This window comes from Rhizophagus irregularis, chromosome 13 (assembly GCF_026210795.1).
Source record: "Rhizophagus irregularis chromosome 13, complete sequence".
NCBI lineage: Eukaryota > Fungi > Glomeromycota > Glomeromycetes > Glomerales > Glomeraceae > Rhizophagus > Rhizophagus irregularis.
In genome coordinates, this window is record NC_089441.1 from 3568077 (window position 1) to 3595345 (window position 27269).

General features: G+C 29.3%; 11 protein-coding genes across 12 annotated transcripts; 6 read left to right on the plus strand and 5 right to left on the minus strand.

Moving 5' to 3' along the window:
- Positions 1-38: 38 nt before the first annotated feature.
- On the plus strand, positions 39-2155 carry OCT59_005349 (uncharacterized protein). Its single transcript, XM_066138315.1, has 8 exons — positions 39-116; positions 175-350; positions 430-526; positions 605-794; positions 863-909; positions 991-1077; positions 1149-1193; positions 1258-2155. Exons 1-8 carry the CDS (start codon positions 61-63, stop codon positions 1439-1441), a joined length of 882 nt encoding a protein of 293 aa, XP_065997465.1. The 5' UTR covers positions 39-60; the 3' UTR covers positions 1442-2155.
- Positions 1734-2911, minus strand: OCT59_005350 (uncharacterized protein). Its single transcript, XM_025331219.2, has 6 exons — positions 2848-2911; positions 2645-2780; positions 2546-2562; positions 2386-2473; positions 2141-2319; positions 1734-2065 (listed from the first exon to the last, which is right to left on the minus strand). The coding sequence occupies exons 1-6, from the start codon at positions 2892-2894 to the stop codon at positions 1927-1929; spliced, it is 606 nt and encodes a 201-aa protein (XP_025169522.1). The 5' UTR covers positions 2895-2911; the 3' UTR covers positions 1734-1926.
- A 235-nt stretch (positions 2912-3146) lies between these two features.
- On the plus strand, positions 3147-6232 carry OCT59_005351 (uncharacterized protein). Its single transcript, XM_025327789.2, has 7 exons — positions 3147-3618; positions 3697-3897; positions 3959-4146; positions 4216-4333; positions 4404-4524; positions 4592-5205; positions 5284-6232. Exons 1-7 carry the CDS (start codon positions 3391-3393, stop codon positions 5869-5871), a joined length of 2058 nt encoding a protein of 685 aa, XP_025169523.1. The 5' UTR covers positions 3147-3390; the 3' UTR covers positions 5872-6232.
- OCT59_005352 (uncharacterized protein) lies at positions 5949-6805 on the minus strand. 2 transcript variants are annotated; one of them, XM_066138316.1, is made up of 4 exons: positions 6774-6805; positions 6508-6685; positions 6297-6442; positions 5950-6216 (listed from the first exon to the last, which is right to left on the minus strand). In XM_066138316.1, the coding sequence occupies exons 1-4, from the start codon at positions 6791-6793 to the stop codon at positions 6021-6023; spliced, it is 540 nt and encodes a 179-aa protein (XP_065997466.1). In that variant the 5' UTR covers positions 6794-6805; the 3' UTR covers positions 5950-6020. The 2 variants fall into 2 exon arrangements, with proteins under 2 accessions (XP_025169524.1, XP_065997466.1); XM_025309541.2 differs by lacking the exon at positions 6774-6805 and having other exon boundaries at positions 5949-6216; positions 6508-6754.
- Positions 6806-8721: 1916 nt separating this feature from the next.
- OCT59_005353 (uncharacterized protein) lies at positions 8722-10009 on the plus strand (the record flags this gene model as incomplete). Its single annotated transcript, XM_066138317.1, has 7 exons — positions 8722-8766; positions 9068-9262; positions 9340-9469; positions 9543-9614; positions 9707-9759; positions 9811-9832; positions 9996-10009. 7 exons carry the CDS (start codon positions 8722-8724, stop codon positions 10007-10009), a joined length of 531 nt encoding a protein of 176 aa, XP_065997467.1.
- Positions 10010-11812: 1803 nt separating this feature from the next.
- OCT59_005354 (uncharacterized protein) lies at positions 11813-12892 on the minus strand (the record flags this gene model as incomplete). The annotated part of the gene is made up of 1 exon (XM_025311650.2): positions 11813-12892. The coding sequence occupies one exon, from the start codon at positions 12890-12892 to the stop codon at positions 11813-11815; it is 1080 nt and encodes a 359-aa protein (XP_025169526.2).
- Positions 12893-15884: 2992 nt separating this feature from the next.
- On the minus strand, positions 15885-16778 carry OCT59_005355 (uncharacterized protein; the record flags this gene model as incomplete). Its single annotated transcript, XM_066138319.1, has 2 exons — positions 15885-16642; positions 16709-16778. 2 exons carry the CDS (start codon positions 16776-16778, stop codon positions 15885-15887), a joined length of 828 nt encoding a protein of 275 aa, XP_065997468.1.
- Positions 16779-18961: 2183 nt separating this feature from the next.
- OCT59_005356 (uncharacterized protein) lies at positions 18962-20333 on the minus strand (the record flags this gene model as incomplete). The annotated part of the gene is made up of 3 exons (XM_066138320.1): positions 18962-19258; positions 19343-19711; positions 19806-20333. The coding sequence occupies 3 exons, from the start codon at positions 20331-20333 to the stop codon at positions 18962-18964; spliced, it is 1194 nt and encodes a 397-aa protein (XP_065997469.1).
- A 934-nt stretch (positions 20334-21267) lies between these two features.
- Positions 21268-23377, plus strand: OCT59_005357 (uncharacterized protein; the record flags this gene model as incomplete). Its single annotated transcript, XM_025313961.2, has 9 exons — positions 21268-21286; positions 21360-21638; positions 21710-21908; positions 21990-22084; positions 22167-22363; positions 22464-22525; positions 22634-22751; positions 22831-23022; positions 23092-23377. The coding sequence occupies 9 exons, from the start codon at positions 21268-21270 to the stop codon at positions 23257-23259; spliced, it is 1329 nt and encodes a 442-aa protein (XP_025186288.1). The 3' UTR covers positions 23260-23377.
- Positions 23378-23558: 181 nt separating this feature from the next.
- On the plus strand, positions 23559-24210 carry OCT59_005358 (uncharacterized protein). The gene is made up of 3 exons (XM_066138321.1): positions 23559-23769; positions 23834-23919; positions 24037-24210. Exons 1-3 carry the CDS (start codon positions 23589-23591, stop codon positions 24118-24120), a joined length of 351 nt encoding a protein of 116 aa, XP_065997470.1. The 5' UTR covers positions 23559-23588; the 3' UTR covers positions 24121-24210.
- Positions 24211-25499: 1289 nt separating this feature from the next.
- OCT59_005359 (uncharacterized protein) lies at positions 25500-27059 on the plus strand. Its single transcript, XM_025313962.2, has 6 exons — positions 25500-25726; positions 25814-25956; positions 26020-26083; positions 26159-26410; positions 26478-26556; positions 26622-27059. Exons 1-6 carry the CDS (start codon positions 25528-25530, stop codon positions 26929-26931), a joined length of 1047 nt encoding a protein of 348 aa, XP_025186289.1. The 5' UTR covers positions 25500-25527; the 3' UTR covers positions 26932-27059.
- The last annotated feature ends 210 nt before the right edge of the window (positions 27060-27269 follow it).

Sequence of the window (27269 nt, forward strand, 5' to 3'; positions counted from 1 at the left end):
CATCTTATAAATCCGAGAATCTGGCCTTTTTTTTTTTTGAAAACTGGCTAAATATTTTAAATGGCTGACTCTGAAATTCCAGAGCTAGTAGAAGTAATTCCAGATTCAAGTAGCGTGTATGTTTGTAGCTTTATTTTATTCTATTTTTTATTAAAACTAACTTTTGATCTAAAGAAGCAATCCTGTTCAAGAAAATGAAAAATTAAATATCGAAGGAAATGTCGGTTCTAAAGTTCCAATAACAATAGTTACTGGTTTCCTTGGGTCGGGTAAAACAACTTTACTCAATTACATTTTGACGGAGCAACATGGTAAAAAGATCGCAGTAATATTAAATGAATTCGGAGAAAGTAAGTATATTATTTTTTTATAGTTAGTATTAGTCTTTATTCATTTTGTAATTATATATTCTTATATATTTTTCATAAGGTAGTGGAATAGAAAAATCATTATCAATAAGTCAAGATGGAGATTTATTTGAAGAATGGTTAGAATTAAAAAATGGTTGTTTGTGCTGTTCTGTTAAGTAAGTTGATTGATCAAAAATTTTATTAACTCAATCTATAATAGTTCTTTTATAATAAAATTTTAATTCTATAAATAGAGATAATGGAGTTAAGGCTATTGAAAATTTAATGCAAAAGAAAGGAAAATTTGATTATATTTTATTGGAAACAACAGGATTAGCAGATCCAGGTCCAATAGCCTCAATGTTTTGGTTAGATGATGATTTAGGCGGCGATATATATTTGGATGGTATTGTAACATTAGTGGATGCAAAGTATATTCAACAAGTAAGTTATGAATGTATTTTGTAAAGAATATATATATATATTTATGTTCTTTTTATTCTTTTTATCAGTATTTATTAGAAGAAAAGGAAGATGAACCAATTAACGAAGCAGTAAGGTAAATAAGTGTTAAATGCGATAAGTGATAAAATGATAGTAGCTTTGTATGTAATTTAACACCGAAATATATTTTTAAAAGACAGATAGCAATAGCAGATAGAATAATAATAAATAAAATGGATCTAGTCACACCTTCAACATTAAACACTGTACAAGCACAAATAAGGTAAATATGGCAGTTAACTCTTTACATATTAAAGATGAATTTTACTAACAAGTATCACATTGCTTTAATAGATTAATTAATTCAGCCGCAGATATATTAAGAACAGAAAAATCAAGGTGCTTGTCATAAAGTCGTGCACATATATTATTCCAATTACTAATTGTTTTGTTACTTACGTAGAGTTCCATTAAATTTCATATTAGACATTCACGCTTACGATTTTAAACAAGTTCTAACACTAAATAATTCAGAACCAAATGTCTTGGGATCGGAAACACAATCTCATCATCATATAGAAAAGGTTTGTCACTTTTGCTTTAAAATTAAATATGTTTCTGTAATCTCTTACATTGAGTCTTTTTAAAAATAAATTAAAGGAAGTAAGAACCATATGTTTATCAGAGTTTCCTGTAAAAACTATTGATATACCAAAATTTGAACGTTGGATACAATGGATATTATGGGAGAAAACTATTCCAATTACTTCCTCTGATAATATTACGATTCTTAGACTTAAAGGTATCCTAACTCCAATTTCAAATCCAGATTCACGAATTGTAATTCAGGGAGTTCAAGAATTATATGATTTACAACAAGCTCCTTCATCGTCTAGTAATGAAACAATTGATGACAAGATAGTTATCATTGGAAAAAATTTAGATTACCAAAAATTAAAACAATCTTTATGGAATTATATGGGTTGGTCTTAATCTATAAAATCTATTAAATATTATAATGTTTATTTGTTTTTATAAAAAAGAAAATATTATAAAATGAGGAAAATGTCAACAATTGAAAAAAGAACAAATAATACAAATGAAGTAGACAGTAAAAATCTTTTTTATGCAATCAAAACGTGTCATCTTCATCTTCAACATTCAAAAAATATACTCCATGGTCCGCCGAATCAATATCCACTGAGGCACTTGAATCTCTAATATTATTGAAATCTACTGTCGCATTACGAGCCTTTATATTCCTCTTGTTTCTATTTTAAATAAAGAAAGAATTATTAAATATTTCTATTTTCCAGAAATAAATAAAACAAAGTAACTTAGCTTACTTTCTTAGCACTACTAATAATCTTCCAATTTGTATAATATTTCTCAAAACTAATAAAACTAAATCAAATACTTCTTCACCTTTATGAGAACATCCGCCATCAATAATAAATAGTAATGTAGTTATACATAAAATTACAAGAATTATATCGATTGTATTAAATATAGACTTCCAGAATAACTACAAAAAAGACCATTACTTAGAAATTGTCGCTATAATATTAAAAGAAAGATGTAATTTACAAACCTTTCCTAATGCTAAGAATCGTGTTATAACTTCAGCTATCATTACTGTGTTAATTATAACTTCAAGAATGAGAAAGCCTGTTGTTTGACTATTTATAAAAGAAACAAAAATTAATAGACAATAACGATTTCTTTATAAATCTAATTAAGTATAAACATACCATTCATTTGTTAAGGACTTTATTAAAAAATCGGATCGGAAAGTTTGAATGAATATATGATATTATATAACAAACATAAATAAAATAAAATAAACCAACCAGAATGATAGAAAACACGCTCAAAAAAACCATTCCTAAATACAACCAGGTATAAAACCTTGAATATATAATTCTATTTGCTATTCCATGAACAATTTCTTTTCTTGATAGGGAATGCTGTGTACGAGGTGTATTTCTTTTTCAAAATAAAATTTGATTAAAAAAATAAATAAGGTAAAAGAAGTTAGGATAGTAGAACTTACAGTGAGTTTGAAGTTGCAACAAGATTGTCGGTCTCAGCTTCTGACATCTTTAAAATTGAAAATACTAAGAAATTTGGAAACGCCGCCACTTTTTAATAACTTGATTCGATCACGTGATCGCGAGTCTTGCAAAAAAAAAAAGTTGAAAGCATTTTGATTGGTGACGATCTCACCTTTTGTTGATTATGAAGAGGACCAATCTTTTTTTTTGCTGGCCAAAGAATTTCGATTGGAATATTCTCTAGCCTGACTCATTAAAGTTTAAAATGGCAACACCAAAATGAAATCTACGGATGTTCACAAAACTTACACATGACACGCGAATTTGTTCTCCTTTAAGGTATAGCTTCTATCAAATCTAGAAATATTCCCATTATTTAACTCTTTATGCGGAAAAGTGTTGTCCACTAATTTGTATCACTTGACCAGGTAAAAAAAAATTATTTTCTGAATTTTAATCACAATACTGAATGAATTATATAAAAAGCTCGCTAAACTAAAAATTGAGGGGGCAAGAATAAGTTTGTCCCCAACCGAAAAAGAATGCGCAGAATTATTTTACCGATTTTATTGATACCTTTAACATTATTCTGTTGGTTTCGCGCATATTACTTACATAAAAAAGCAACATCTTCACTTTTCGTGAAAGGTGAAAAACAAGTTCAAGATGTATTACATACTTCACCTTTGACAAGCACTGATCCGGTTTTACAGAGGTTTGATAATATCACCATAAGCGACAGTAAAAATAATCTGTTTTATTTTATGCAGGTGAATTTTTGAAAATTTTCCATTTCTTTAATGACACGGCTTTTTTATTGAAATTTTTACAAATTAACCCTTATTTAGATTACAGACTTGCATATATCGAAATTTCACAAAACTGGCGGTACTTCGCACTTTTTACATTTCCTTGCGACAGTTCTCCCTGTGATTAAGTCGCCAGCATTCGTTTTGGTCACTGGCGATTTGACTGACGCCAAAGATGAACATTTTGTAACTTCACAACAATTCGTTGACGAATGGGTAACATATCAGACCGCATTACAGGTAATTAACCCTAATTTAACTAGCTTTGTTGATCTATCAGAATCTAACAAAAATTATATAGGAATCAGGTGTTCTTAATCGGCCAAGATTTTGGCACGATCTGCGTGGAAATCATGATTGTTTCAACGTAGGATCGTGGGAAAGTGAACAAAACATGTATAAAAAATATGGTGTAGGAAAGCGAGAAGGATTCGATTTTATAGTAGAAAAGGATTTTGGTCGTTATAGATTTGTTGGAATTGATGCTTGGTAAGTACTTCTTAATGAAGAGTTTGTTGTATTTGCATTTAACATTTAATTAATTAGTTGCTATTAAAGTCCTAAAGCGGGAGTAGCTCGACCCTTTAATTTTTTTGGTTATTATGAGACAGATGATATGGATCGACTAGCTAATAAGTTATCTAACTCGTCATTGTTTTCAAATCACACATTCCTTGTAAGTAATTATAAGGGTAATCTGCTTTAATGTATTTTATATTTATGGAAAAAAAAATTTTTTTCATTAGCTTGCACATTATCCAACGGCAACAACATTATTTGGAAAAACTTCAAAAGGCGAAACATTTAGCGATATTTCAAGATATATTAGTGTCTATATGTGCGGCCATTTACATAAATTAGCTTGGGGTAAGCAATGTAGAGTCGTTTAACATTTATTCGATTAAAATTCTTATCGTACTTGTTATTTATATAGGTTTGGGAGATCAACTACAAACATATCAACCAACTCATTATTTAGAGTTGGAATTAGCAGACATGAAAGTTAATGCTATTTATCGTATTCTTGCAATTGATCACGATCTTGTAAGTTTTACGGATGTGGAATTACCATTACATGAAATTCCCTTGAAGACACCACCACCACCTGCGCCAGGATTTTCGATACTGCCGGAAAAAATAGCTTTTCCTCCAGTAATCTTAATAACAAATCCAAAAGATTCAAGATATTTCATGAAATACCATGAACCCGTGCATAGAATTAAAGAAAGTTCGCATATAAGATTATTAATATGGTCAGATCATGATATCGAGGAGGTTGAAATATTTTTGGATGGAATAAAGCATAGTGAGCAGATTATTTACAGAGGCAATTCAAAGGAAGACAAAGAAGACTATATTCCACTTTGGGTGGCATCATGGAATCCTAAGCAATTTGATGATAGAAAAGAACATTATATTGTTGTAGAAGCACGTGATATAATGGGGCAAAAAGGAAAAAGTAAAGTGATATTTCGCGTTGATGGAGAAAGAAGTGATATGCGAGGTGGTATAAGTGAATTTTTGATCGGTCTAGATTGGGCTTTAGTGGTAAGTTCTAAATTAAATTAAATTAATTAAATATTTTCGATTTATGCGATTATTTATTTCAAGGTTCTCACTTTATAGATTCGAACTACGTATATTTTTGGACATCTATTTACGACTTTAAACATGCTTTTTACAAAACTCTATGTTACATTCCACCCGCGTCATCCATTAGCTCTTGTATCATTCCATAATTCACCGAAAACTTTTGTTCAATCTTATTTTAGAAAGACATTTCTTTTAGCATCACAGCCTATTTTCTTTTACACGCTCTATTTCTATCTTCTATCATCAATTACACTTCCATGGTTTATGGGAAATATGATATCAACTGAAGGAGATGATGGAGTTGGACTATTTTGGTTGTTCGGAATTCAACTTAATTCTCGATGGCTCCCGATATTTGACACATGGCGATATGCATTAATAGATCAGTTAGTTTGGTCAGTTGGAGCAGTTATAATCTGGTTTATGATAATTACGGGAGAGAGAAAATGGAAGAGAAGATATTGGATTTTGGGGTTTGCACTTTGGTTATGGAGGGGATCATCTTTGATAAGATTGGCAAATCAATATGGAAATTTAGCTGTATGGACAAATGTACAAACATTATGGTGGGCATTTTGGGGATGGTATGGATTGTTAAGAGAAACACAAACACAATTATAAAATGATAGATAAATTTGCAAAGTTTTTTTTTTTTGGTATAGAACCACTTTAGTGCTCATTACTTAGAACAATAAACATAATTTAAAATTTTAGGCTGCATTATTATTTATTAGATATAAATCACAAATAAATAAGTTATTCAAACACTATTAATGCTTATTTTTTTGAGTTTTAAAATTATAAACCCATTGTTCAATCCTTGACGCGTTACTTTCCATATCTTGTATTGTATTACTTTGTAGTTCTATTACAATTTCATTAGCGTAAGATTCTTTTGCTTCTTCTAATATCACTTGAAAAATTTCACAATCAATATTTTCTGTGATTTTCTTTTGTGGATATCCTCTATAAATAAATATAAACTATTTAATATATAAACAAAAAATATATATATATATATATATTTCAAGCTAAATATTACAAACCTTTTTTCCAAACGATCGTATAATATAGTGATATCGGTTCTCAATACCAAGACTAAATCAAACCAACGTTCGGGAAATAGATCACAAGAATGATAATCAACTATATTTCCACCTTTTGATACTATATCTTCTAATTCATCTACAACCTGCAAACAAAATTATAAGTAAAAGGAATAAATACGTATATAAAAATTTGTGAGATATTTATTACCTTATCGTCGTCCAGAATATAGCTTTGGAATTCCTGATCGAAACCTTCATGTAAACCTTTCTCTTTCACTATTTCATTTACGTTTATGTAGTTTAGACCTGTTGACTCTAATACTAATTCTGATAACGTTGATTTACCGGTCCCTGGAGTACCTGTTATTAAGATATTTGGATTCATGCTAAATAATAGAAATTTTTTTTATTATTTTTTCTAAATTGAGATTTAAAATTTGTTAAACGAGACAAATAGTTGATATTGAAATGTACCGTTTGAATGACTCTGACATAATTTATTATATGAAAGAGAGGGCTTTGGCGCGTCGACCATCCTTATCATCCACCAGGGGTGTAGCCCCCTAGTTACACATAAATAGCCGGCATACAGATAAATATACTACGCGTTGTATAATAAACAAAATCTTTTTTTTCACCTTTATGTAATGTATCGTTAAAAGCTTAAAAGCTTAAAACAAATATTTTACAGTGAGTAAAAAAATTTTTGGGGTAAAAAATCTACTGTTCTATAATTAATTTTTTTATTTTGTTTTTATTAGATATCGTACTATGGCTGAAAATATTTCAGAAATACCATGATGATTTTATGATAAAAGTTCAAGAATATGCAAGCTTTTATAATTTTCAAATACGAAAAGAAAAGTAAAGAGAACAATATTAGAAAAAGAACAATTGTATGCTCGCGTGCGGGTATTGCCAGACAAAAAGATGAGAATATTAATTCAAGAGATCGGCAATCTCAGAGATGTGATTGTCCTTTCCTTATTAGAGCGTCGCTCAACTCACAAACTGGCGTTTGGCATATTTTGGCCATGAAATTAGATCATAGTCATGAAATGGTTAATCCTGAGCACAAAAAATTTCTTCATAACGAAAGGATAATTCCACAGGATATTAAGGATCGTATTGAAATTTATCATCATGCCAGTTGTAGCGTCCCAACAATTAGATCTATCCTTAAACAAGAATACCAAGGATTAGAGTCATGGATTTATAATGACATTTATAATTTTGTATATAAATTAGATGGTAAATTACAACAGCGTTTCTTTGAAGCAAATGAATTTATCAATACTTTAAACAGCTCAAAAGGGAGATAGATGGATTTGAATATGAAACGAGAATTGATGAAAGTACAAATGAACTTCAAGTAATATGGATGTATCCTGAACAAAAACAATATTGTAGATTTTTAGATGTTGTTTTCGATAATACATACAAGGTTAATCGATTCAATATGCCATTTGGAATCTTCACGGGAGTAAACAATTTTGGGCAAAGTATATGCTTTGCTGGAACGTTAATGTGCCAAGAAACAATTGATAGTTTCACATGGACATTTAAATTATTTCTTAAAATGGTTAATAATCATCCACCAAAAGTAATACTTACCGATGAGGTTAAAGCAATTTCTCAGGCAATACAAAATAATTTTGGTAATAGTAAACATGTATTATGATGTGGTATCTTCGAAAAAATGTGATTAAAAATTTAAGTGGTACATTAGGAGCGCATTGGCATGATTTCACAAAAGCCTTTTATGAGTGTATAAAAGAATATAAAGTTGATAATTTTATGATTAAATGGCAACAACTTAAAGAAGAAAAATGGGCGTCCCGCTATAATAGAGATATATTTTTAGTAGATATGACCAGTACACAACGTGGAGAGTCCTCATGAAGGGTTATATGGATTCTACTAATTCACTTTTAGATTTTCTAAAAGCCTTTGAATCAGCATTGGAGCAACGTAATTCTGATTTACAATTAGTTAAATATTGTCAGAATCATTTAAATGTTATATTAAAAACATTGAGTCCGTACAAATATCAGGTAGCGGAAGTATTGACGAATTATGCATTAAAATTAACACAAGAACAGTTATTACAATCTACTGTTTATTCTTGTGTTGAATTAGTTGAGTTAAGGTATTTTAAATTACTATTTATTTATCATCATTTCTATAAATTAAAATGTAAAGTAATATATAATTTATATAATTAAATCCTTTATATTTTATTAGAAGTCAAAATGGCCAATTTTTTCATATTCATCGAATATGAATCTGGAAGAAAAGTTCAATATGATAATCATCATCAATTATTTTTGTGTTCGTGTAAGCATACAACCTTTTCGATTAGCGTCACAACAGTGTCACAACTTAATTTAACTAGATTGCCAGATTCATGATTTTATAAACGATGGCGAAGGATCCAAATAATCTTGTCTTAATTCATTTTGTAATGGTAATCCAGCAATAAATGATTTTAATAATTCTGAAGTGGAAATTTCTGAAGATTATGAATATTTGTTATCCAAAACTTTATATGAAATAAAAAGTTTGGTAAAAAAATATCCAGAATCATCAATACATTATTGGAAAATAATTGAAGATAATTCATAATCAAACAAAAAGTATCAACACGTTAAAAAACATAATTAATAATCCCTCCAAAAATAATAATTCAAAAAGAAAAGGTATTTATTTATATTTTCAATTTATTAATTATCATTATTACTAGTATAATTTATTTATGTTCATTTAAGAAATTTTTTTTTAGAAAAAAACAAAAATCAACAAATACTTTAAATAAAAAACAAAAAGTGTCAATTACTGATAGTAGTGGCTTATCAATACAAGAGAAAGAGAATACAACAAGTTATCAGCAGGGAAATAATGAAAATACATTTAATGCACCTAGCCCAATACGTCGAGCATTTCAGAATTTACCACAAATCTCTGTAACAGAATTAATGGACTGATATAGATGATGGACGTACAAAAAAGGTACAAATTTTAATTTAATTATAAAAATTAGTTGAAAATTCAAGTATATTTAACGCTATTTTTTATACAAGATGAATTACCATTTCTTTTTTGTGATCAACCTTTACCTAATCCTCTACCAAAAAAGTTACTTGAATATTTGAAGACATTACGGAGAAAAAGTATAAATAATCTTCATATTGTTTATTTATTTGTATTTTCTAATTAAATCAAATATTTGGTTATCTTTTTTAGAGAAAATACTGGAAACCGATCGTGGAGATTTCTGTTTTATGCATCACGCAGAACTCAAAATTGTTCCACTAGGTATAAAGGCAGGCTATCTCACAAAAATAAATTTCGAAAATCTATCAGATCGGATTGATAATATCAAAGATGATCTATTAATTCTAAATCAGGAAGTTGGTTTCGTGAATTAGCATTATCCATTTATAATGAACTTGGACAGCAAGTACACCTATGATATTAATGGGACGAAGCGATGAATTGATTAATTTTATAGCCTGGATATTACGGTCCAAAAGGTGAAATAGCCATTGCAGTAATTTAACAAAATTATTTTTAAAAACAAATGCTTTAAACATTGTCTAATTGGTTTAATTAAATTTTATTTGAAAATTTTAACGGTGTTTTTTAATGATTTGATTATTAATTTTGCACTCTCCTGTTCTGTATTTAAACTAAAAGGTCCCTTTGACTGATTTGAAAAAAGCAAGCCCCTAAAGATAGTTGATTATTTGCATGAAGTACTAGTTCCGGAAGCAATTATACGGCTAATAATTCAGGATTTTAATGGAAAATTGTCATTAGAAGAAGCAAGAGATATTATGAAAAATAGTTCAGATTTTGGCGCATACATGTATAATGACTAAATATTCTTAAAAAAATTTTATTAGAAAATTATATAGTGTGTCAAGTAAAAAGTAAAATAAAATTTCTTTATACACTAAAAATAAAGCATATCGCGAAATTTGAGTTGAGACGCCAAAATAATTGATTTCTGTCCAATCAAAATTCAGTTAAACCCGATAAACCTTTCTCCCAGCGCATTTACGCAAGATAACTATTGCTATTAAAAATTCAAGTGTTAATATCTAAAAAAAACTCTGATTTGATTCACCAGACTACGCATCAATATATCTAAGCATGTCCAGTTTAACAGATCCCACATCACTCAACTCTTCGGGAAGTATGCCATTTTGGGCCTTACCCGCTGTTTTTTCGTTCGTTATTTTGGGGGGATCGTTACTGTGTGGATGATTCTCAAACAAAAAATCTCCGATGAACTCTCCGCTTGTGATATAAAAATTAATACGTCTACAGTATTACTGCGGAGGTCACCAAGAATGAAATTAATATTAAAATCACGGATGAACTCTCTGCACGTGGCACTAAGATCGCCAATGAATTTCCCGAATGTTTATCCGAAATTAATGCTTCTTTTACTGCGGAGCTCGGCAGCGAACTTAATAATAAACTTACCGCAGAAATTGCTAAAATTAATACGCGTGAAGCTGGTTACTCTGCGGAGGCGCAGAAAATGAGATCAATGATTAGTAGCATGACTACGAGAACATCAAAGCAATTTTACTAGAATTTCATCTGAGTTTACCACAATCAATGATTAGTTCTTATAAATAATATGGTTCGACATAATGTTGATAGCATATTTGCTCAAAAGAACTCTTCCGTTCTCTATCCCATCTGATGAATCTGATCAACACAGTGTGGCCAACAATTCCGAAGTTTCAAGCCAATCACATGCGAGCTCTTATTCCGGAAGCAATTCATCTTTTTTTGAAAATGTTATCCGTTTTAAGCAAATTTTTAATTCACTTAGGGGTAGTGATTCACTGATTCTGTTGACTATATGTGTGAAACTGTAGCTCGTGAAATTCGTCAACTTACGGGGAAAAAGATTGGAGGGCTACTATAAAAAGTTTTTATTATGAAAATATTAGCAGTTTAGATAATAATACTGAGTAGCGGGGAAGGAACTGCCAATATATGGGTTGGGCTCGGCAGGCTTAATAAGTAGGCATGTTCTTTTATGCCTTTCCCGCTACTCTATCATTTTTTACTTTCATTTTTTACTTGGCCAGCCAATCCTTTCTCATGTATTGCTTTACAAAAAATATAATAAAGATTTCACTTTGAATTTTTTAACACGTGTGTGTGTATATAAAAAGAGAAAGCAAAGAAATAACTCGATGCTGGGACTCACATTAAACAGCCTAGGATCCGCATACTCCCTCCCTCTTTGATAGCATCATATATTTTGCTTATCCTTTCTTAATTGCAAAGGCAAATTATAATAAATTTGCAGTTAAATTTGCATTCGTTTTTATTATTTTTCAAATACTTATTGTACATTATTACTTTTATACAAATTACCAATAAAGCAAATCATACAGCCTACTCTACAAATGATAAGATGCGATACATGAATATATTGGATTAATTGTAGAATAAGTGTTAAAAATTAAACAAACAGTATTTTCATGTTAATGCTTCTTTTTACTCTTTTTCTTTTTTTGTTTTTTTTGGTGCTTCTTTTTTTCACCTATTGAATTCAATTCATGCTTTAGTGATGCCTTAATTACATCAATATCAAGATAAGCCTCGGGTGATTTTGCCCATTCCTCAGCTTCTTTATCAAATGCATGTATTGGTATCAACTTGAAAGTATTCTCATCGACATAATAAAGATTATCTTGATGATAAAGATAATTTATTAAAGCTTCTTCCAAATTATCTCCTCCGCGTATCATGGTATCATCTATGCGAGACCAAAAATAAATGGCACCACTACTAAAGTCTTCTAGCCAAAAGACTGAATCCTCACATGCAAGCACAAGACAAAAATCAGTAATGCCATACATATCAGTGATGAGTTGAATCTCAACTTCAGCCAAGACATTTTTGTTTGACTCATCGCGATATGGTTGTTTATTCTTCAATACTCTAAGAAGTGAGGGCAGATCCTGGGTGTGCTGTATTTCATGGTCATTCTGCAATTCAAGCAAGGAGCTTTCACCTTTTATGTCAATATTGTTATTGCACAAGTTCTGATTGGTAGCTCGCGTCTCTGTAATGCTAGATGGAAAAATATGTTCATTTTGGCACAATTCCCATACTGCCAGGGCTCTTGATTCTCTTCCAAATTCCCACTCGCATCCCAAGGAAAGAGATGATGGTGTATTAAATCGATTTCCTGACGCATATTTAATATTTGTCTTTTGGTATTCACCTTCCCTATTAGCGACACTCTGAACGAGATCCTTATGATTTTCTGGCACTTTGATTTTCATGCCACATTTATTATTGTCAGCCATGTTTTGTCGTTGATTTGCAGGTTCTGGGGCGGATTCTGAGCTGTTGGCTCTAAAATCAATATCCACTTCACCAACTGGTTTAAATGTTGAAATAACCATTTCTCCTGCTGATCGAGAAAAATCAAAGACTTTGAAGGTTTGGCAATGTTGATTGTGTAGAAGAGAGCAAGAGCATCCCATATAGTGGCAACTGGGATCATCGCTCCGTCTACGTTCATTTTCAGACATTGAGGACTCCCGTCCCGACATCTTAGAATTCTTTGTTGATGATCACAGAATATCGTACAAATATTAATGCTACAACACTTAAAATACGGCATAATATTTAAAATGTATATAAAATTTTGAATTTTTGCTTGTATTTTGAAAATTTTCAAGATATGTCAACTGACTATCATACAAATATTAATGCTACACTTGCTTAAAATACAGCATAATATTTAAGAACGTCTTGTATAAAATTTTTGAATTTTTGCTTGTCTTCGAAAGTTTTTTCAAGTATGTCCATAACTAAAGTAATGCTTTTCAAGTTAAAAAAAAAAAAGACAAAGACAGGCAGTCAGGCAGTGACTTACCTCTTCAGTAGTATTTATATTATTCAACTAGATATGAAACATATTTTTGGTGTAACATAATGTAATACAGAAAATATTTATATAACATCTATGACATCATTGTGATGGTACACATTACTAATTTTGAGTATAGGATAAGGCAAAATTTGATTAGCTAGTCATCTCATGATTTGAAGAGACCTATCTGAAAATAACTTAACCGATAGCGTTATTAAAGTTGCTGGAGAAACTAGGAGGTTTTGGCAAGTTGGAGAAATGCCAAAATGGTGAAACTTTACCAAAACTATATAAAAGTCTTATTAAAAAGGTGGTGAAACTCTGGAGAAAAGCGAAATCTGATAAAACTTATTATAAATGCTGAAACTGCTGAAAACGCTCGCAAAACTATAATAAAACTATAGTAAAATTTTGGAGAAACTAATCATAGAATTTTGGAGAGGTTTAGGCAGGCAACTTTAAGCGTTACCCAAAAAAAAAGAACTGTGGTGCAGTTTGTTTATGTAATATAACTATCCCAGTGATACCGACAAAAATTTTGTGATCACGTGAAAAATTTTGTTGATCATTTCCAAAAATGGTAAGCAGATTTAACGAAATTTTCTGATTTTAAAATTGATATATTATATCTAAATTTGCTTGCTCTGCAAGTTTACTTAGGCAATAAGGTAGGTTTTGAATACAGATTTTTGTAAAATTAATTATTTACGAATTATCATATAAAAAGTCAAAATTTATATTAAAAACGTATTTTTCTTGTTTAGGTAAATTTGTAGAGCATTCAAAAATACACACCATATAAGTTTAAAAAATGTGTGGCATTTATATTGTGTTTTATTCTTATTTTTTATTTATTCATTAAATTTGCTTACCATTTTTGGGGGTCGTCTAAAGCCAGGTTTGATCATGTGACTTGACATTTTATAAATAAGCCATTTTTTTATGAACTAAGAGTAATGTAAGTATAAAAGTTATAGAATAAGTGTATTTTGTCATGCTTTACAAGTTTACTTAGTATAAAAAAGCTGATTTTTAACACTGTTTTTGACTTTACATATGAATGAATAATCTTTGCTGATCATATCCAAAAATGGATGATGAAAATGAAAAAATTCAAATAAGTCAAAAACGGTGTTAAAAATCAGCTTTTTTATACTAAGTAAACTTGCACAGCAGGCTAAAATACATATATTATATGTAACTTGAAAGTTTTATATATTGGCGAAAAGTTTTATTTGTAAAAAATAAATGTTTACAAGTCACGTGATCGAACCTGGCTTTAGACGACCTCCATTTTTGGGAATGATCGATAAAATTGGTCACGTGATCGAGAAATTTTTGTCGGTGCCACTGGGGTAGGACCCCGGATAATTATAATAGAGGTCACATCCGCAGTACTAATTAAAAATTCAATGAAATATACATAATTTTTGCCGTTTTGATATACATTTTTATCATATGACCTTTATACGTATTGAAAATATCCTTTTTTATCATATGACTTTAATAATAATTTTTTTTTTTACAGAAAATACTATATTTCATATTAAATTTATTCGGCATTATCATTAATTGACTTTGTAGCAATAATCAATTATAATTTATCTATAACTGAATTAAAAAAATTATAGATTGCCATTTCTTTTTTTCCTACAATTAAAAATCCCATATTTTCAGTAAAATTTTCGCAATTTCCTAAATAATAAATGATCAAATGACTAGGAATATGTGAAAACAAAACATATTTTGGTTCATCTATTGGAAAACATCCAAAAATATTTGGAATCTGTTCTATATTGTTAAAATAGAAATGTGGCGCAGTAATTTTATGTAGAACAATTTTGTAGATCATTTCGTAGATCCCTTGATTTTTTCGATTTTCTTGATTTTCTTGATTTATTTGATAAATTTGATAAATCTGATAAATTTGATATATTCGATTTATTTATTTTATTTTATTTATTTTATTTGTTTGATATATTTATTTTATTTTATATATTTATTTTATTTTATATATTTATTTTATTTTATTTATTTGTTTTATTTTATTTATTTTATTTATTTATTATATTTGATTTATTTATTTTATCAAATATTCTTGATTTTTACTTTATTATAAATAGTGATAGGATTTTACCAAGTAGAAAGGGAGGTCAGTCAGTTAGTTAAAAATTGTATTGTAGTTTTCGAGTTATACGAAAAGAGTATTATTCCCAGTAGTATAATTCAAGATAGTTAATTTCGCAACCAAGAGATTATCTATATTTTTCGTCGTATCTAAAATCTTACATTATTTTAATAAAAGCCTATTTTCTTTAACTGAACATCCAACGTTATTTCACGTGATTATTTGTGATCAACTTAAGACTCTCCTATTAAGTTAAACTCCAGTTAACCTGTTAAAGCGTTAAAGTTTTTCAGTCAGCTTTAACATTGACAGGATAACAATATAAACACGTACTGAAATATAAGAAAGTGAATCAATACAGCTAGTACTATCAACATAAGAATGATAATTTGTTAATTTATGATACATAGCCAAAAATTGAACAAGGCAAATTTTTGATCCCAAAAGTGCAAATGCGTAACCACCATGATTGGCAGGATTTTCCAAAGTAATATTTGCAACGCTAATGCTTGGCAAAGTTAAATAAATTATAAATTATAAATTATAAATTAATATAAATTTGCAAACAATAACCAAGAATTTTACCTGGGGCATTTTGATATCTTTCCAATACTTCTAAACGTGTTCTATTTTGCCATCTTTTAGTTCTTAAATTTCCAGTTTTTGCGCCATCATTTTGAGCCAAAACAACTATATTATTAATCTTATTAGGATTAAGGTTTAAAGCTGAATCATGTGCCACATAAATCCTTTCCATTCTTTGATTTGAATAAGCTTCATATTTACGACGTTGTGAAATTAAATATGAAATATCCAATTCTCCTGATGATAAAACACCCGTTTGAAATATATCACTACTCTTTTGAATAATTTTTTTATCTGATTGACCATATATATAATCTATTTGACTTTGTTCTAAATCATCAGTTTTTTCTAAATTGAAAATATTGTATGTGCTAACCAACTCTGCGGCCTTGCTAATTTCATTTAACTCACAATCAGCTTTATTAATTTCTTCCAATCCATCATCATCTTGATTTAAATCATCATCTTGACTTAAATCATCATAATCTTGATTCAAATCATCATCTAGTAAATCACTTTCACAAGCTAATACATGTGTATTAAAAGTACTATCATAAAAAAGATTTTTATACCCGATAAATTCAAGAACTTTGGCAAAAGCTATTGCTTGCTCATGAGCTTCATGATTAATCAAATGTATTTCATCATCTGTAGGATATATTGTTAAATGAATATTATCAGCAATAGTATTTTCGTAATAATTTGTTATATAACCTAATATAAACAAATAAATTAATAATAAGCATAATTAGAAATATAAAAAACTAATTTTATTTTCACCTTCAGCTGAAGTTTTTTCGGCATTTATCTTTGCTAATGATGCATTAGTATGAGTTCGAAACATATGCATAATTTTTGGAATACTTTGTACTAAATCTCCAAAAGTAAAATCATTACGAAATTACTGACTCAGCCCAAAAAAATGTTCACATGGTTCAGATCCATGAATCCATGTACATAGTGGAACTGACGAATAATAATCCCGATATGCTAATATTAATAAAATCTAAAACAATTTTGCATTAATATATTAAATATTATGTAACAAATATTATTAATAATAATACTTACTAATGATTCTGCCAAACTGATAAATATTTTAAAAGTTTGGGGAGCAAGAAAATTTTTTTATATCTATAATATTTGGATAAATTTTTTGAATGTGTTCAATATGATTTTTCCACATATGAAGAAAAAAATAAGCTAACATCGCCATTCGTAATCTTTCATTATGTGAAATTGTACGACTTTGATATGCATCAATCAATTCACCTAAAAAAGTAAATTTCGATTAAAATTATAAACAATTATATATAAATAAATAATATATTTACCAATTATAAAAAGATAAATAAATAAACCATCTTTACTATGATCTTGTGATTTATTTTGATTATACACTTGTTTTAAGAATGATGAACAAAAAATCCGGTATGCAGCACCGTCATCTTGACGATCTGCATTTTCTACATCATGCTTGTATAATACACTATCAGGCATTTTACTAAGCATAAGTATTTGATCATATCTTGCAGTTCCAGTTCCTAATGTAAGTAATCGAGCACCAGAGAATAATGCATTTCTACCACTTTTTTTCCCATGTTTGGAATCTTGAATGCGAATTATTGGGCCAATATTAGGAAAAACTGGACACATAAACTTAATATTATATAGCTTATCTTCGAAAATAATTTTTTCTGTAGTTAATGTATTAATTAGCATTGATTGCGAATTAAATTCATTTGCTGCTCCATCTGATCCAAAGGAAATAATATTAATTTTCAATTGTGCTGCGTATTCTAGAATTTTTTGATGATATGTAAGAATATCTGCAGCTTTTTCTTTATTGTTATTTGGAATTAAACCAATAACTATTGGTGGGATTTTGGGTAAAGGAATCTAAAATAAAAAAATAGAAATCAATGTTTTATTTAACTTAAAATATAATTGAAAAAAATATTAATAATAAATACTTGGAGCAAATAAACTCGAACTTGTTTTGCTATAGCATTTTTGACCTTTATTTTATCAATAATTGCAATGATTTCTTTATAATTTGATGCTTTTGTTTCTGAAGTTGATAAAGTTGATCTAATAACACAGCCTAAAGTTGCTGAATAACTAAGACGTTCTTTTAATTTAGTGTTATCTGTCATAGCAGCAACTGGGCCATTGTAATTTAATGAATCGGCAAATCTTTTAAATCGCACCATATTCTCATAACAAAGTTCTGTATTAATAATTGCATCGTCTGATTGTGCATGATGTAATCTTATATAAAACATTGTTAAATGATAATACAGAATAAAATTGTATTATATTTGCAAAAATAAGCACAATTACCTAATATTACGAAGTGTACGTCCAGCTAAATTTTGCTTAAACAATTCATATCCTGTTCCTTCCCAATAATGCCAAAATAGTTGTAAAATTTGCAAAGTTTTCGGTATATTGCAAATTTTGATTTCCTTTATTATTTTGTTCACGATTAGCTATTTCCAGCATAACTTTACAAAGTCCTTCAAAAACTTTTTTATTTTTGAATACTCCTTGCCGTCCTTTTTCTGCTAATATTGGCCAAAATGAGTCTTGCTTTGAATCTACTGAATAATAAAGTTCATTCAGATTAGAGTCATTTAAGTATTTGAAGATCGGATTTTTTTTAATTATAAATTTTGGTGTAAATTTTCGATTCTCTATTTTTGGAATTGGCTGTTCAATTGCATTCTAATAATATAATATGTAATGTAATTAATATAAAATTAAATTTAATAATTTTCATTATTTATAATTTTGATAAATACCATTAAAATTTTGTTACTATTTAACTTCATACATTTTTTACAAATTCTTCCTTTATTTGTTGTTGTAATTTTACATTTTACACTTCGAATACAATTAGAATTAAAATCGTTGCGCCATTTTGCCCTTGCAACTAACTCATTCTCTAATTTGATTTTTTCATTATTTGTCAACTTTTTCCAACTAAAATTTTTGTCAAATTTTATTGGAAATAATTCTTTTGCCAATACTTCAACACGTGGTGCACCACCATAATGTATAATTCCACCAATTCTTTGTAAATACTCTAAGTGCTTCTCGTCTCTCAATCCAATACATGAAATTTGGTGAGATTTTGTAGAATTTACAAAATAACTTGTGAGTGGACGTATTCTTTACTGTTAATAAACAGTTACTAGTTTTACTATGTTTTTCTAAATTTCTTGAATTATAAGCTCGATGCAATCTGATTATCTTTCCACATTTACATTGAACTTCATTGCGAGTAATAATCTTATTAACTTTCGGATGATTTTGTAATCTTTTATCCTAATTAATAAAAAAAAATTGAATAATTATTAGCATCATAAATTAACTATGAATAGATTAATTATCTTGAATTCTGATACTTACTTTAATATGATCAAGTTTCGTTATTCGCTTTTGACTATTTTGCGTTTGCTTTTTCCTAACATTTTTTTCATTATTAGTAGTATACGATGATGATGATGATGATTCACCATCATTATCATCAACATTTGAGTTAAATTCCACTATATCAGAACCATCACTCATACATTTTTCTGATTCAAGAATATTGAAAGGTATATTTTCATTTTCATCAGATTGAACATCACGCATTTCAATATCAATATTTTGATCGAGTGAAGGTGGTGAATTTCTTTTGAAGATTGGAACAAAATGATCTGTTTGTGGTAAAGGATCGTTAATATTCCACTTTCCACTTGATGGTGTCACATTATCGTAATAGGTTATCATAAGCTTTAATTCGTGGTTCAATTAATTTATTATACAATGAACTAATTAGTTGAGAAACAGTTGGAGGATATATTAACATTATCGGTCTTTGAATTACTGATGCTAAGCCATATAATCCGATAATTGAACAAAACTGATGTGGCTTAGATATATAAGCAATTTCACCAATATATTCTCTTTCTTTATTATATGTAGTCGGCATATCTGAATTTTTGGCTGAATTTAAAGCTATATCGGAAAAATAATAATCTTGTTCAAAAATTTTTTGACTAAGATAAAAATTTGAAAATTTCATCAATTCTACAACCATAGCTAGTCTAAATTGTAATACTAACATTTGGTTTGCATTAAAAATTAGAGATATAGAATTTAATAAACAATCTCCATTAGAAAATACAGCTGCAGAAGTTAAATGTGGATATTGCAAATGGAGGATTTTTTCAGCAGTATTATCAATATTGGTTAATGGAGGAAGAGTTTCGTGAGGAGTGTCAAAAGTAATAGAAAAGATACCGGATATATTAATAGTTGAAACATAATCTTGAACAGAATGAATATTAGGAGGTGGAGTTGTAGAGAGAAATTTATTAATGTTTAAAAGTTGTTCAAGATTTTTACTATTCATTTTGTGTTGATATTGATATATAATAACGTAAAAGATAAAGTTAAGACGCGTATGTGTCTTAACATTTTAAAAGTAATAAATGGTAAAACATATTGAATTCCTGGTAAGTTTATCATGGATAATATAAAGTAAATTTGATAAATTTATTACATTGTGGTAAATTTATCACAAAGTAAAAGATGGATTTTTCTCGTTTGCTATTTATATAATTATATTGAAAATTGATGTAACACTGCATATGATAATCCTAAAATATACGCTTTTATTAGAAAATTACATGTGACCTTAAAATTTTATCTAAAATTATATACTTTTTTTACTGTGACCTAATTTGGTGGTACTCTATTTTGGCATGTAACATTTTCTTAAAATACCCGTTTTTTCATATGACCTTTCCATTAAAAACGCAAAATTATATACTTTTTTTGCATATGACCTTTATTATAATTATCCGGGGTCCTACTGGGGTAGTTATGTAATATCACGTGATACTGAATTTTGACGGTTTTTATATCACGTGATAAGTTATTACACTAATATCTTACCCAGTATCACCGACACTTTTTCCACCCCACGTGATTTTGTAATATTCATCACTGGCATCACACCCCACCGCGTTTTCACTGTTTATATTTATCTGAGGGACTTAGTTTTTTTTTGCCTCGCAAAATTATTTTTTTCACATCCCTTTAAATGTCACCGGTCACGTGGGGTGGAATTCTAATTATAAAAGTGTCGGTGATACTGGGGTAAATTTACACTAATTTTCTGTGTAATGTAAACTTATGTAATACTTAATATAGAAGGATAAAACTTATATGGTTAGATTGACATGAACCGATCAACCAATGAAATTAACTGCGGGTTGTTTGATACGTGTTGATCAAAGATTTTAATTCGTTTTTCGTAAATTTCATTCCTATAACGTTGAACGATGTCTACATATGGCGGAGGTTAGTTTATCGGTAATGGTTCGAAAAATACACTAATTTCTCGTGATATACTAATAACTTCATTATATATCAGACGAAGTTTCGGCTATCGTTTTAGATGTTGGTTCGTGTTGGACCAGAGCCGGCTATGCTGGTGAAGATACTCCAAAGGCCGTTTTTCCAACTTCATATGGATACATTGAAGAGGAAAAGGAAATTCCCCCTGATCCGGATACTCAAATGGAAGATGTGATTCCTACTTCTGAAAATAAACCCGTTAAGAGCGTTGAGAAAAGATACATAATAGGGGATACAGGAGTAGCAGCATGGAGAGAGAATATGGAAATCAAAAATCCTCTTGTTGATGGATTAAGTATGTTGATAAGATATTTCTTAAATAGTTTAAACAATTGTCATTCTTCGATTTACATTTATATTCTCTAGTTCAAGATTGGGACGCGTTAGAAAAGATTTGGGATTATGCATTTGATAAAAGCCTAAGAATTGATCCAAAGGAGCATCCAATATTTGTAACTGAATGTGCTTGGAATACTAGAGATATTAGGGAGAGACTTACTGAACTTGCATTTGAGAAATACAATTCTTTAGCATTTTATGTTGCAAAGAACCCAGTATTATCAGCGTATCCTTTATAAAATCTACTTGAAAATGTTATGATTTTCATATATATTATGATTCTTTACACTACATTATTTGTATTCAGATTTGCAGCTGGTCGCCCAACTGCTGTTGTTATGGATTGTGGAGCAAGTAGTACGAGCTGTGTACCAGTGGTTGATGGCTATGTTCTTAAAAAAGGTTTGCGCGGTTATTTATATTATTGCATTTATATATTATTTGAAAATATAAACATAATTATTAATTTTAAGTAACAATCTAGGCATTTACAAACAACCAATTGCTGGTGACTTCTTATCTGAACAACTTTTACAACTACTACAACAGAAATTTGATATCAACGTCGTACCACATTATATGATTGCAAAGAAAACTAGTGTAGATCCTGACCAACCTGCAAACGTCGAATTTAAAGAACGGCCAAATACAACAGGCAGTTATCACAAGTTCATGCAAATGGTAAGATAACTGCAAATTGCAGAATTATTAGAAAAATGTAAGTTTAAACTCAAAGTTGATGTGAATTGATCGCTGATCATCAGCGAATATATTGGTGTAGAGGATAATGCAAGAATTCAAGGAATCGGTGTGTCAAGTATCTGAAGTTACATATAATCATTCGTAAGTTTATTTTTTTTAATGCAAGTTGTAATTTGTAATTTAAATTGTTCCTTTAACTGAATAGTAACTACATTACAAAAGTTCATAACAAAATTCTTTTTATTTTAGATCGATTAATACACGGCCAATGAAATACTTTGAATTTCCTGACGGATTTAATACATCGAACGGTTCTCTACGTTTTAGTGTGCCAGAGATTTTATTTGATCCAAGATTCATAACGCAGGTAAATTTTTATAGATTATGCTATTTTTATTTCTACACTGTTGAGGATATTTTAACCAAATAAATGATTATAATTTCAGCCTCAGGATGGACCTAATTTTGATACTTCTGCGTTATTAGGAATACCTCAAATGATTCATCAAAGTATTGGCGTCTGTGATATTGATGTTCGACCGAATTTATTAAATAATATTATCTTAACTGGAGCTACAACGTTATTACCTGGTTTCGCTGATCGTGTAAATCATGAATTATCCAGTATGAATCCGGGGGTAAAAATTAATTTTTTCTTTCTCGTAGTTCTTTCATAGTAGCGTTTTTAACATTTTAATTTGAATTAGCCGAAAATCAAACTTTATGCAGCGGGTAATACCATTGAACGCAAATGTAGTAGTTGGTTAGGTGGATCCATCCTTTCATCATTGGGAACGTTCCATCAATTATGGATTTCGCGAAAAGAATATGACGATTACGGGAGAGGAATAGTAGAAAAAAAATGCGATAACTGACTTCTTTTTCTATACTTATTTTTCATTTTCATGTACCTTTGAATAGGACAGAGGATGTTTGTTCTTTATTTGACAATTGTAAAAAATACATTTAATAATAAATAGAGATGATCACCAAATTAACCGCAGCAATCACTTAATTCCGGTAGAATTAGGCTAATTTTGGCATGTATCGCAAAAATACCCACGAGTGTTAAATAATTAAATAATTTAATAAAAATTCATGTAATGACGTAATTTCGAATGTTTCATCATTATGATATCATCTTAAATATCAAAAGTTATATAAACTACCTTCGAAGTTTTAAATTATTATTACAAAAAAAAAAATGTCTAATACCGAAAATACCGAAAATACCGCATATATTGCAACACAAGGTTCAAGTGCGCTAGCTGGTGTAGGTACAAATCCCACGGGAAAAAAACTTGATGAGAATACTGCTCATGTTGACCCACATAAGGGGAGTACTGCACTCGATAGTGTAGGTACTGTTCCTGAAAATATACAAAGTTCGTATATTTATATTTTTTTTGTTTGAGTAAAAAAAGTTTATTAAATTTTTCTATTATTTAGAAAACCCTGCCCAAACTCAACCGCAACCTAAAAATGCCACCGAATATGTTACTGGTGCTATAAGTAACGTATATACCACTGCTAAGGTATAATATAATATAATAATTCATTTAGCGTGTTCCAGCCTTACAACTTACAACTTCAGATTAATTGATTATTTTTATTCCAAAAAAAAAACTAAAATAAAATAAAATATAATGTAGGAAACATTGTTAGGAATTCAGTCTGCTTCAACCGCCAAATCTCAAGACCAAAAAGCTGAAGATGACAAAAATAAAAATCTTTAGTTAATATTATTTTCATTTTAATTAGTATTGACCAAAGTTGTATCATTTAAAAATTTAATTAAAAACCATATTTCGGACCTCACAAAGATCAATAATAGTGCATTCTATTTTTATCATGTACTATAATCACATGTTTTATGAAAGATAATTGATTTATCTAAAAAAAAATTTCTTTTTAGAGCCAATTTCCTGCTTGCTCAGACCTTCGATCATTTTATACGATAAATCATAAATCGAAAAAATCTCATTATCAGAACTTAAATCCAGATTATTAACATGAAATAACAAATAATGTAGATTACATCTTTTCATTCTTGTGTAATTTACATAACTAAGCAATTCTGAGACGTAATTGGTAATACTTGTCGAAATATTGTGAACAATTGGTATTAATATTGTACAGTACGTCTCATAAAATATTGGATAATACACCTTAATCTACTATCAAATTCTTCGCTATAATATAACGAATATATTTTTATAATTAACGAAAAAATTAGCTTATCAATATTGATCAATTCTGAAATCTACGATAAAAAAGGTTGTTTAATTTAAATACTACAGAACACTATTTGGACTTCGTTTCCATATAAACAAGTAATATGATCACATTCTTCGAAAGGCAGATAACTTATATTCGATAATTGAGTCCCCAGTTGTCTTTGAGATTGATAAAAATGATATTCCTTACAATCACGTAACTATCTAGTTTCTTCAAGTAATTCAATAAATCACCCTAATGGATTGTGAATAGATTTTCCAATGACTTTTATTGGAATTGGTCCTCCAATTCCAATCTTTCCAATATTCCAATGAATTTTTTATTCAAATTCTTTGTATTGGAAGTGGAAACTTCCAATGGGAAATTCTATTGCTTTACTGTGCACATTAGAGGAGCAAGCATAATTCAACCTCCATAAGGCATAGGCTAAATATTTCGCCCAATTCCCAAATTATAAGCGATCATCTAAATTGGCGAAATTGTTACGCCTATCAAATTTCGAAATGATAAAATGATAACGTATTACATTTATTTAGTTTCGATGTTTGTACTCGACAATGTCCTATTTTATTTATTTTTTTTTTTTACAATGTGTATGAGAAACACGAGAAACACGATAAATTAATATTCAAGTTTAAAATTATGTAAATATTTTTTTTTTATCATCATATTTCCGTATTTAAATTTTGCCCAATTCGCCACACAACCTTTTAAACATATGTGCTAAGTGTATTTTGGCCTGCCTTGAGGTTTTCATTTTTTATCTATCCATTTTTGGATATGATCGGCTATTATTTTCAAGTTTATATTATAAAGTGATTTGCCGCTTTAGACGATCCCTATACGTGATCATGATAAAAATTACAAAAATCGATTTGTCTACGTATCACCTGTAGAGTCTCCAAATGTCAACAAAAAGAGAGAGGGTAAATGTCATTGGCGCAGGCGTTGTTGGGTTAACAACGGGCCTGGTCCTTCAAAGAAATGGATATCAAGTAAAAATAATCGCTGAACATTGGCCTGGTGATTTTAATATTTATTATACAAGTCCATGGGCCGGCGCTATCATTAGGCCAGAACCCAAGCTTGACGAAAGAGGGAAAAGTTAGTTGTCAATTTTTTTTGTAATGGATTTGATGCAGGTTATCGGCTTGTTTGTTTTTATGTATTATTAATTTCTATCTTTATTAGAATTCGAAGAGGTTTCATATAAAACGTTATGGTCGCTCTCTTACATGAATGACACCGGTGTAATACGTATTCCAAACGTTGACATGTACACATACGATCTTCAAATTAATGGTGAACCATGGCTCAAGGGTATATACCATAAGGTAAATTTGAATTGATCTTTATTTTTATCGTTTACATTCATTTATCGATTGTTTCGTTTTCAGTTCCAGGTTATACCCAAGGATAAACTTCCAAAAGATGTAGAATATGGCATTTCTTATGTAACTGGTAGTTATTTTTTTTTTTAAAAAAAAAAAATTATTTTTCTTTTACATGTTTAAATGAACCAACCTTTTCATCTAGTTTCAATGGACGTTCCGAAATATTTAAGATGGCTTTTGAATCAATTCACAAATGCTGGTGGAAAAACCGAAAAAGTTCACCTTAATCACCTCAACGACGCGTTTGAACCTGGTGTAGATATCATTGTAAATTGTACAGGCATCAATGCACGAACTTTTGGTGGTGTGGATGATGATAAGGTATTCCCTATCAGAGGACAGCTCGTAGCCGTTTGGGCTCCACATGTAAAAATCGCAAAGACACTTAGTCACGGTAAGTAAAGTTAGTTCGTAGAATTATTAAAGCATTTTATTTAAAGTTTCGCACTTCTCTTTTATAGAGGATAACACGTGCACTTATATAATCCCTCGAGAAGATGGTGAAGTCATTCTAGGAGGAACTTTGGACGTTAATGAAATGTAGGTAATTTAATAATTTTATGAAATAATTTTGTTACTTATTTATACTTTTTACTTCATAATAGTGATGGAACACCAGATCCAAAAACAGCAGAATCAATTCTTAATCGTTGCGCCAAACTTTGTCCAGAATTACATCAGGGAAAAGGATTATCCAGCCTGCAAATAATAAGGCATACTGTTGGATTACGTCCAGCAAGAAAAGATGGAATTCGACTTGAAGCGGAAATAAGTCGAAATTCAGCTGGTAATAATGTAATAGTTTGTCATAATTATGGACACGGTTCCAGTGGTTATTCAAAAAGTTGGGGCTCAGCAATAGAAGTATTAGAACTTATTAAATCTGCTAGTCAAGCTGAAATATCTAAGTTATAAATTATGTTTATTTTTTTTTATTTTATTTTTTCTTTTTTAACTGTGCATTTTATTACTATGTAAATTTATTACTGTATAATTATTTATATTTTTTTAATACATGTATAAGTATTCTGTACAGGAAATTTACAGTATTAGAAAACATCACTCCTAAATAACTGTAGTTATTATCAATACTTCACCTTCGATCCTAAAATTATGTGATATGAATGCTGGCAGGACTTGATTGTAAAGGATTCAAAATATAATTGATGGACTGGAGTTATAATTTCTAAAGTGTAGTTCCTAATAGACTATAAATTATCTGGTTAAAGACGTAGTTTGGTAAGAACGAATAC